This window comes from Prionailurus bengalensis, chromosome B3 (genome assembly GCF_016509475.1).
Source record: "Prionailurus bengalensis isolate Pbe53 chromosome B3, Fcat_Pben_1.1_paternal_pri, whole genome shotgun sequence".
Classification (NCBI taxonomy): Eukaryota; Metazoa; Chordata; class Mammalia; order Carnivora; family Felidae; genus Prionailurus; species Prionailurus bengalensis.
Window position 1 is genome coordinate 107593200 of NC_057355.1, and position 11875 is coordinate 107605074.

Here is an 11875-nt window from a genome sequence, read left to right on the forward strand (position 1 = left end):
CAGGCAGGCTCCACACTGTCAGTGCAGAGCCCGATGCTGGGCTTGAATTCAAACCGTGAGATTATTACCTGAGCCAAAATCAAGAGTCAGACGCTTAACCAACCGAGCCACCCAGGCACTCCTCAAATTAGAATTTTAATGAAATGCTTACTTGGATTGAATTTCCTAATTATTTGTTATCTAAAATATGTGAGATGTGGCGTCTAGGTGGCTCAGTCAGTTAAACGTCCGACTTTGGCTCAGGTCATAATCTCACAGTTCATGAGTTTGAGCCCCACATTGGGCTCTGTGCTGACAGCTCAGAGCCTAGAACCTGCTTGGGATTCTGTGTCTCCCTCTTTCTCTGCCCCTCCCCCTCTCACGGTCTGTCTGTCTCTCTCTCAAAAATAAACATTAAAAAAATTTTTAAATAAAATATGTGAACTAATTTAGGAAAAACTTTGTAGTATACATTTTTTTTATTAAAAAAATTTGTTAACGTTACTTATTTTTGAGAGACAGAGAGAGACGGCACGAGCAGGGAAGACACAGCAGAGAGAGACACAGAATCTGAAACAGGCTGCAGGCTCCGAGCTGTCAGCACAGAGCCCAACGCAGGGCTCAAACCCATAAACTGTGAGATCATTACCAGAGCTGAAGTCGGATGCTTAACCAACTGAGCCACCCAGGAGCCCCATGTAGTACAAATTTTTTAATGAATAATCATTTTTTTTCTTTTTCATAGGAAGTATTCTACATTTTTAATCTTTTCATCCAGTTTGAATTAATGTTTATAATACTATGCCACTTTAAAAAATACCTGAGGCTTGACTCACATTTGAAGTAATAAATAACTTAGCAGTAAGGTAGAAATGATACTTTATTATCAAATCAGTTACATTCAGCCAAGAGTGTGTCATAAAGTATTCCTGGTGGGGCTGGGGGGCAGTGGTAAAGAATGCAGTAACATTTCACACACATCTGATTGGCAGAAATATAAAAGTTAGACATTACCAAGTACTGGCTGGGGTATGAGGAACAGGAATTTTCTGGAATTTGCTGGAAGGGAATATAAATTCATACAACCACCTTGAAGGGTAAACTAATAGTATGTAGTAAAGTAAAGATACACATATCCTGTGGCCTAGGGATTCAGTTTTAGATTCCATAGTTCTAATTAGATTCTAATTGTGGAGAAACTCTTGCACATGTGTTCTGGGGGTTCCAAAGATTACTAAGGTTTGATGATTTACTAAGAGGACTCACAGAGCTCAGTGTATATTTGTATTCACAGCTAAGGTTTATTACAGCAAAAGGCTGCAGAACAAAATCAAGAAAAGTTATATGGGGTAAGACATGGTGCAAGCTTCCAGATGTCCTCTCCCGATGGAGTCACACAGAACATGCTTAAGACCCCACGCACATGTTGTCACAACATGTGTGGTATGGTGACTACCAGTTATTTGGGCTTTTACTGGGGCTTTGTCATGTAGGCACCTTCTGCCTAACATGTACCAAAATTCCAGACTCACAGAAGGAAAGCAAGTATTCAGTAGAAACTGCATTGTTTGCACAAACTGTTTAGACACAATGAGACTTTCATCAGGGAGAATGGTGAGGATTCTTCTGAAATACAAGTTCCCAGGTGCCAGCCATCAGCCAGTTTTGTAAGCAGGACTTTCAAAGGGTAGCAGTCAGTTCTCCTGTGTTAACTCTTTACTGCACAATACGTTGTGTAAGCAGACTTGCACAAAGATAATTTCTGCAGTATTATTATATAATAGAGAAAAATTAGAACAATATGGATGTAGTTATTAACATGGAAATGAATATTCAAATTTAGCTATATTCATACAATGAATTCTCAACCACAGGTACAATTAATGACTTTTAAGCTATTTGCAGTCAACATGGTCAAATCTCAGAGATATAATGTTGAGAGAAAACTAATTTCTAAAGGTTTTGTACAAGTGTGGCAGGTAGCATTGTATGTAAATTTTAATACCACAAAACATCTTTATATGTGTGTTTATAAAAATGTCCAAAATGCTTTAAATAATGTGAAGTTGGCTTTTATACATTTAATATTTATCCTACTATATTTAACATGTATTTAGGATTTTATATAACATAGGTTCTAATCTGTTGTTTCTCTGAAAAATATATCCTTGAATTTTTATGTATTATCACCTATAAATTTTCTCTTCTGTCCCTGTTCCTATAAAGACCTTAATTTAATGCCTCCTAATATGCAATGAATAATTGTTTCTATTCTTGACATGAAGACAGCATAAAAGGAGCTATGAATCAGTTCCAAGAGTGTTACCAATTTTGAAAATTCACATGGCAAAATAAAGCAAGCTTGAATATTACTTACTTTTTTTTTCTAATTTGTTTTAGGTCTCCTCTTACCTGGGTCTCATTACTTGGGCCGTTTTCAGGATCGTTTAATATGGATAATGATTCTAGAATGTGGCTATACTTACTGCTGTATTAACATTAAGGTCAATGTACATTTGAAACCTCTAGTTTTTTTATAGTACATGTGTAAAATTTTACCTCTTATAGACACATCATACACTGAATAGCTGAATTTAAGAGTATCAATTAATTAATTACCTGTGAAAACACCTAAGGATTTTTAAAGTATATTTCAATGAGCACATATTGATAGGTAGACTAGTACTGATTGTTTAATAGAGCATAGTAACAAAATATTGCCAGCCCCCTTTTTGTCTGGACCTATTCTTTTTATCCCTACTTGGTTGAGCATCTCAAAAGTGTGACTCAGTAATATTTTTTCCCTATATTATATATGCATTCTCAACTTAATAAAAAAACCTCTTCTGATCCTTACTACCCTACCTGCTACAGCATGTTTTTCTCTTCTTTTTAAAACAAAATTTTTTAAAACAATTGCTTATAATCAAATCTCAAATTTCTTTTCTCCTCTCTTCAACTTACTCTAGGTTTTTGACCCTATTACCTATTACTGTACCAAAACTGCTCTTGTCAATGTCTCCAGTGGCTATCACATTGGTAAATCCAATGATCAGTTCTCAGACCTGGTCTTGTTTGACCTGTCTGTAGCATTTGACACAGTCTATGTCTTCTTTTTGCTTATTTCATGGGTCATTCCTTGTCAGCCTCCTTTGACGGTTCCTTCTCTTTTCCTTGATCTCTTGACATCAGATGACCTCGACATCAGAGTACCCCAGAGCCCAGCAGTCCTTGGTGACAACTCCATCCTTCTGGTTGCTCAGCCCCAAAACATTTGAACTTTAGTCCAGTGACATTTCACACCTGTTTACTTCTATGTCCCATATGCAGTCCAAGAAGAAATCCTGTTGGCTCTGTCGTTAAGCCATATCCTATATCCTACCACTACTCATCACCCTGCTATTAGCTGTCTTTATCTCTTTTCTGGGTAATTGCAATAGTCTCCTAATTGGTCTCCCCACTTCTACCTGTGCCTCTCTCTTGTCTGTTCTCAACTAGAGTGATCTTTATAAAGTCTAAGTCAGATCATGTCACTTCTCTACTCAAAACCCTACAGTAAATCTTTTTTTTTTTTTTTTTTTTTATTCAGAGTAAAAGCCAGGGCCTTGAATGGTCAGTCTCCCTATTTCCTCTTGGCCTCATCTACTACTTGAATCCTCTCAATTGTACTCACACAGTCAACTCCCTTACCACCTTCAAGTCTTTGCTCAAATGTCACCTTCTCAGTGAAGTGTACTATGGCTCTCCCATATATTCCAATATGTATTCCCACTACCATCCAGCACTCCTAGTCCTCCTTGGCTTGCTTTACTTTTTCTTTATTTTCATAGCACTTATACCTTCAAACAAACTATGTAATTTACTTATTATTTTCATTGTTGACTGTATTCCTTTACTCTCTAATGTAAGTGTCACAAGGGCAGGGATCTCCGTTTCAAGGGGTATATCCTAAGCCCCTGGAACAGTGTCTGTCTGGCACATAATAGGCCTGTGGTAAATATTTGTTGAATGAATAATGAATGAATGAATGTTTTTGTCTTAGCACAGACTGGATAAAATTGCTGGTGACTAAAAAACTTTTTCTTTAGCTCATTGGTTCTCAAATTCAGTTCCCCAGATTAGTAATATTAACATCTACTGGAACTTGTTAGAAATGGACATTCTTGGTCACCACCTCAGACCTCCTGAATCAGAAACTCTAGAGGAGGACCCAGCAATCTGTGTTTTAACTGACCCACAGTGATTCTGACTCACCTAAAGTTTGAGAACCTAGTCTAACCTGTACAAATAGAAGGCAAAAATCCATGCAAAATATTGAAGGCATTTTCATTGCTTCATTTAGGCTCTATTTTTAAAATGGGATGCTTTATAATACCTAATAATTTGGGTTCTTTATTGCTCTTTTGTGGTCTGTTATACATGTAGTGTAAAGATACACTTTTCAGTGGCAATCTTTGTTTCTTTTTCATTTTTTCAGACACAACATGGCTTAGTGCCATCTTATCAACATTTATATGTTCTATGCTTTAAATATTACAAAGCACTTTTATTACTTAAATCTTCACACCCCTGTGTGCTAGGATTATTTTTCTTTGAAAGAGAGGAAAAGGAATCTCCAGATAAGTGACCTACTCAAGGTTAAGTACTAGCACCTGGTAGAGCCATGATTTTAAGATGGGTTTTGATGTCACATTCCATGTTCTTTCCCTGGATCCTAATACACCCTGACAGCATCGCCTTTTACTAAAGGCACTGGTAGTTTTGTAAAAATGTGTAAATAAACAACAATATTAATAATAATATAAACAGTGACTTCGTGCATCCTCTTCAAGGGATTCCTTCTAGGAAAGTAATAAAAATATGTTTAAAATTCATGCAATAAAATAAAATAAAATTCATATAAAAACATTCATAATATTCATTTTATCAACATATATTTGTTGCATACCTGTTGTGTGCCAAGTACTGGTTTAGGCACTGCAGATATAATAGTAACCAAAAGATAGCTGTTGTATGGAATTTACATTATAGTTGGAGGAGACAATAACTGAATACATAAATCTGTATGATAATGAGGATGTTATTATAATCAAAAAACTGGAACAGGAAAATAGTTGAATCAGTTATGGCATATCCATACAATAGAATAATGTTCTCATAAAGTTAGGATACAAAACTACTGTATATACTATATAATTCCAGTTTTGCCTTTTGCCCTCTAAAAAAATGTTTATATTTAAAAAACTTTAAGTGTGATTCAACCTCAACTGTACATACCTATAGTCTTTAAAAATTGTGGTTATAGTCAAATTGTTTTGCCAGTTTCTAGTGGCATCTCTATGATTTCTTTTAAAATAGTAGCCCTATTTTTCATCTCTATATGCAACAACAAATTGCTAAAGTACTAATAAGTTTGAGTGAAGGTGTAGCTCTTGAGTTAAAGAGGTTTTTTTTGCATTTTCCATATTTTCATTATGAGAATCCAATCCACGGGCATATACAAAAGTAGTTGCTTTTTTCTATGTAATAAGTACTCATAAACTCAAGTACTTTTTATCTCATCTTTAGGGCTTAGAATTGCAAGAGACATCCTGTCATACTGCTGAAGCTCAAAGAGTTGATGAAGTTTTTCAAAGTGCCTTTGAACAAGAATATGCAAGAGTATGTTCTGTTAATGAACACTTTGGAAATGTCTTGACACCCTGTATTCTTTTGCCAGTAAAACTCTATTCTGATGCCAGGAATGTTCTATCTGGCATAATCGATTCTCATGATAACTTAAAAGAATTTAAAGGTGACCTTATTAAGGTACTTGTGTGGATACTTCTTCAACACTGTTCCAGAAGGCCCAGCATGCAGGAGGTTATTCACAAAACTGAAAATAAAGGGAAAGAATCTCTAATAATCCTGCCTGCTTTGAATGCTTCACCACAAACCCAATCCCTAGAAGACACAGATAGTTTAAATTCAGAAATTTTGGATGATTGGTCTGATGATAATGTTTTTGGTGATGAGCCAACTATCAAAAAAGGAAAAGAAGAAAAAGATCAATTGAAAGTTGTACCAGGTGTAAATTTGCCTATTCCGGGATCAGTAGAATCACAGGGGGTCGGTGATCATTCAGTAGGCACAGTTCCTGAAAATAATCTTTACAAGGCAGTTATATTGGGATACCCTGTTGTTGACAAAGGAAAACAAGAAGATGTGGCATATATCCCTCTCATGGAGTTCAGTTGTTCTCATTCTCACTTGTTAAGCTTACCTGAAGAGTGGACGTCTAACTGTTTGCCTAACTCCAAAATGAGGGAGATGAGCTCATTATTTCCAGAAGAGTGGTACCAGTTTGTTTTAAAGCAGTTGGAATGTTTTCATTCAGAAGAAAATGCCTCAAATGTACTGGAAGAAATCGCAAAGGACAGAGTTTTAAGAGACTTTTATGTTCATGCCGTAATGACTTGTTATTTTAGTTTATTTGGAGTAGATACTATGGTTCCCAGTCCTGGTCATATATTGAGAGTTTATAGTGGTGTTTTGCCTTGGTCCCTCGCCTTGGATTGGCTTACGGAAAAGCCAGAACTGTTCCAACTAGCACTGAAAGCTTTCAGGTAATTTATTTTGATTATATACCAATTGTAACTGGCAGAAAAATGATTTTTCAAATAACCTAGAAGGAGGAACTTTTTCTAATTGTAAAAAATAATCACTTTCCTAAAAAAAACAAATGCTTAGTACGTATAGTGATTATATCAAGAGTACTTTAATTTCTACATCCTTTTATTTATGTGGAGAACCTATTTTTCGTATGGCTTATTGAATTTCTTCATTTTCACTTCACTCCATCATTTCTCTCTGAAATATGTAGGATTTTAGTTCAATGTCTTAAGAATATTGATTGAATAAAATCTATTTTGTCTATAAAGTGGATTTTATAAATTTTATTAAAAATTTTAAAATTCTTTGTTTCTCCATTTTTAAGGTATACTCTGAAACTCATGATTGATAAAGCAAGTTTAGGTCCAATAGAAGACTTTAAAGAGCTGACTAACTGCCTTGAAGAATATGAAACTGACTGGTACATTGGTTTGGTATCTGATGAAAAGTGGAAGGAAGCAGTTGTACAAGAAAAACCATACTTGTTTTCTCTGGGGTATGACTCTAATATGGTAAGGTTAAAAATGTGTTGTTGTTGTTTTTTTAATTTTTTTTTTTTAACGTTTATTTATTTTTGAGACAGAGAGAGACAGAGCGTGAACGGGGAAGGGGCAGAGAGAGAGAGGGAGACACAGAATCGGAAACAGGCTCCAGGCTCTGAGCCATCAGCCCAGAGCCCGACACGGGGCTCGAACTCACAGACCACGAGATCGTGACCTGAGCTGAAGTCGGACGCTTAACCGACTGCGCCACCCAGGCGCCCCTAAAAATGTATTTTTAAACATTTCATATATTAGCCTTAAGGAATGGAAACCAGTTATAAAGTACTTGAACTAAGTGATGGAGATATAACATTCTGGGATGGATATATTAATCATATTATTAAAGTATTTGTAGTCATGACTTTATGGCCAACATAGTACAATCCTAGAATGACTGGTTATTTACTTTTGCAAACCTAATTAAAAATGTGTGGCCATTGTGCAGTAACTGACCTATAGGATAGCCAAGTAAAGTTCATTTAATTTACTATAGCATATTTGACTAAACGGATTAGATTCCTATGCCAAATTTGAGTATCACTTTGGATTGGACTCCTAGAAGAAAAACTAATTTATAAGTGGCAAAGCATTCCTTTTGCCACCATCCATGTTTTATTTGAAGCAAATCTAACCTGTGAAAATTCAGGGAGACTCCAAATAATGACTTTTTTTTTTTTTAAAGAAAATAGTGCCTGTTTTCATTACATTTAAAATGTTATCAAGTGTGCACAATATGAGTCAATGTTACATGCTCATTGTAGGCTTCACACCTGGCATTGCAGGTTAGGGAGCTTCACAGATGTGCTCCCAATCAAAAATGATGAAAGTTACATTGAAAAACCATTTAAAGACTTGGAAATGGTGCTAAGGGCATATAGCAAATGAAGAAACATTTATTCAAGAGTACTAACTAAAACCCAGTAAGAATAGTGAGAGACTGCAGTATTTGAACCAAGACCCATTCCTTCCCAACTCAGCAAGACAAGCTCTGCTCGCATTGATACAGTCAAGAAGGGTTCCCTCTCACTTCAGCTCCTGGTTGGAGGACCGTTTTCCTGGGAGAGGCAGGGCTTCAGCACTTCTTACCTTACTTCCAGCTACCTGTTGTGAGGCTAGGTTCTGGGCATGTGTGGTCAAGAGGTGAGAACTCCTTTCTGGCCAACCTATCTCTTTGGATGGAGGCTTTACTCTGGACTTCGTGCCACTGAGAATAACGGGGACCTGACCACCCTTACCTGCTTGGCAGGTGGAAGTTCCACACTGGGAGAGGCAAACCAGGAAGACCTGAGGTTACTGCCCTTCTTCTATGTCCTAAAGCAGAGCTGTCTCTCAGAAGAGAGACATGCCATTATCTCACCCCCAGATAAAGAGCTCTGGCTCTCAGATTTTCCCCAGTGGGAGATGCAGATCATTAAAAAAGAGAGATCTCTACATCTCTTCCCAAAGGAAATTATTTTATCTGCAACAGTGTGGAGACATTGACACCTAAGATGCTCTCAAAAACAACGGAGCTTGTGGTAAAAAGTAATTAAGGGATTGGGGCACCTGGGTGGCTCAGTTGGCTGATGAGTGAGTTTGAGCCCCACATCGGGCTCTGCACTGGCAAAGCGGAGCCTGCTTAGGATTCTCTGTGTCCCTCTCTCTCTCTCTCTGCCCCTCCTCTGTTCATGCTCTCTCTCAAAAATAAATAAAGCATTAAAAAAAAGGTCATTAAGGGGCTATTGGTAAACTTGTTAGAGATATAGACTAAACTGTAGGCTGGGTAGATGAACAAAACCAGGGAAAGAAACCATAGAGAAGAGCCTTCCTGTGATCAAAAATAGGAGTCAAGCTTAATTGGGTCAATCTGTGAAGCGATTTACATTGCAGGTCATTGTTGAAAACAAAGCAGCTGCCTGGCAATCATAGGAGCTTATTAGCAGCTGGGTGTGAGCACTTGATAGATGGAGAGAGCCCTGCTAAACCCATTGCCATCTCATGGTAACTGGGGACACTCACAGGCTGCACTCCCTGAGGAACCACATCAAAGGCTTCACACTTGTGGGAGAGGTAGGGATTAACTTCACTAAGGTCAGTCAGCCACTCACTAAACTAAGCAAGTAACAGTAACATTATAACATTATATAACACTGAAAACATGCAAACAAAACAAAAATAAATAGGACTTCATCAAAACTAAAAACTTTTGTGCTTCAAAAGACACCATCAAGAGAGTGAAAAAACAACTCAGAATGGGGAAAACATTTGCATATATCTGATAAGGGACTTGTTACTAGAATATTTAAAGAACTCTTACAACTCAATAATAAAAAAAAAATTTTATTTAAAATCTGAGCAAATTATAAAATGAGCACAGGATCTCTATAGATATTTCTTCAAAAGGAGATATACAAATGGGGCAATAATAAGCCAATGAAAAGATGTTCAACATCATTTGTCTTGAGAGAAATGCAAATCAAAACCACAATGAGGTATCACTTCATACAAGGACATACTATGATGGCTGAAATCAAAAAGGCAGATAATACCTGTTGGATGAGAATATGGAGAATTAGAACTCTCATACGGTGCTGGCAGAAATGTAAAGTGGTACAACATTCAGAAAACATTCTAGCAGTTTCTTAAATGATTAAACTTAGAGTTACCATTTGACTCAGTAATTCCACTCCTAGGTATATACCCAAGAGAAATGAAAGCATAGATCCACATAGAAACTTGTACATGGATATTTATGGCAGCATTATTTATGACTGACAAAGGGTGGAAACAACCCAACTATCCATCACGTGATGAATGAATAAGTAAATTGTGGTTTATCCATACAATGGAATATTAGTCCACCATAAAAAGGAATGAAGTACTAACACATGTTGCAACATTAACGAACCTTGAAAACATAATGCTAAGAAGCCAGTCCCAAAGACCACATAGTATATGATTCCTTTCATATGAAATTTCCACAGAAGACAAAACTATAGAGATAGAAAGTACATTAGTGTTTGCTTATGACTGGGAGAATGAAGGGATAGGAGGGTGATAGCTAAAGAGTACAAGATTTCTTTTTGAGGTCATGAAAATGTCCTGAAGTCATGGAGATAGTTGTATACATTTGAATATACTAAAAAACTACTGAATCACACACTTTATATGAATAAATTGTATGGAAATGTGAATTATATCTCAATAAAGCTATTTTTAAAAAGAGCCTATTGTGTGATTGTCCAACGACTAGGATTTATGACTTAGGCATTGTTGAGGCCAGATAGGGTGAAGGAATAGAAAAGGAAACGAAATAGAAGTAGCTGAGATTTTGTCATTTGGGTCATTGAATGAATGGCTATCATTTCAAGCTTATTCAGAGAGCTACCAAAGAGAGGTGATTCTTGATTCTGAAGACAAGCAACTCATGTGTACGTTTTAATACACCACTTTCTGTTTAAGTTTGCCTACGCACAATGGAATTTTTTTCTAAGTTTATAAATAAAATGTAATGAGCTGAACATAATCTCTTTTTTTTCTTCTTCTTCTTTCCTGTCCCCCTTTTATACTTTAAAGGGAGTTTACACTGGGAGAGTACTTAGCCTTCAAGAATTGCTGGTCCAAGTTGGGAAGTTAAATGCTGAAGCTGTTAGAGGCCAGTGGGCCAATCTTTCCTGGGAATTGCTTTATGCCACAAACGATGATGAGGAACGATACAGTATCCAAGCTCATCCACTACTTTTGAGAAACCTTACAGTACAAGCAGCTGATCCTCCCCTGGGATATCCAGTTTATTCTTCAAAACCTCTCCACATACATTTGTATTAGAGCCCATTTTGACTTGTAAACGTATTGTCATCACATGAGATGGGTTTTGTTTTTTTTTTTCCATTCTAGAAAAGTAACAATGTGATTCCTCATAACTTCACTGGACTTCTCTCTCTTCCTCCAAGTCCGATGCCTGAGAAAAGCTAAGCTCTGTAAAGTTGACTCTCTTAGCTATCTTAATGGTTAAAAAAAATCAAACTTGATCTGACATGAAAGTTAGAGCTAGTCGGCCAGTATTTGTGCCCTGTGGATTGTGGTAGGCTTTAGCAAATATAAAACATTTGTGTAAGATTAGATAATGAATTTTTTAATGCCTTCTTAAATATGTGGTAGGTGACTTGCCTTATGGAAGTCAGCAGCTATGTGATTTTTACGTACTCAGAAGACACACATACGTATCAGTGCTTTTAAGTAATGGTAATGGATCCTATTGAAAGTTGCAAAATGTATATATATTTATTTGAAATACTAAATTTTATAGTATTTTCAAACTTAATGCCGTTTTAACATTTAACATGGTCTAAGTATTTTCATATAATCTATTCATTTTCTTTTCATATACTTCAATTCAGAAACCTTAAAAGCCTTTAGTAAAATCTCTTACAATAAAATATTTTCTTTTCCTTTCCCTGTATCCTTTTGATATACATGAAAGAAACTGGGTTTAACTTGTTTTTCAGGATTAATAGTGTTTGGTTACAACATAATGAGTTCACTACTAGAGGGCATTCTGTTGATCTGGCTCCTTAAGCATTTTTTTTTTTTTTAATGTTTATTTATTTTTGAGAGAGAGAGAGAGAGAGAGACACAGAATCCGAAGCAGGCTCCAGGATCCGAGCTGTCTGCACAGAGCCTGAGGCAGTGCTTGACCTCACAAATTGCAAGATCACGACCTG

General features: G+C 36.4%; 1 protein-coding gene across 2 annotated transcripts in view; it reads left to right on the forward strand.

Annotated features, from left to right (window-relative positions):
• Positions 1-11606, forward strand: part of PCNX4 (pecanex 4) — a 39210-nt gene extending 27604 nt beyond the window's left edge. For both annotated transcript variants that reach the window (XM_043556289.1, XM_043556288.1), the window contains exons 8-11: positions 2380-2483; positions 5548-6584; positions 6956-7142; positions 10728-11606. In XM_043556289.1, coding sequence (XP_043412224.1) covers positions 2380-2483; positions 5548-6584; positions 6956-7142; positions 10728-10979 — 1580 coding nt within the window. In that variant the 3' untranslated portion in view covers positions 10980-11606. The remainder of the gene's footprint in view (positions 1-2379; positions 2484-5547; positions 6585-6955; positions 7143-10727) is intronic.
• The last annotated feature ends 269 nt before the right edge of the window (positions 11607-11875 follow it).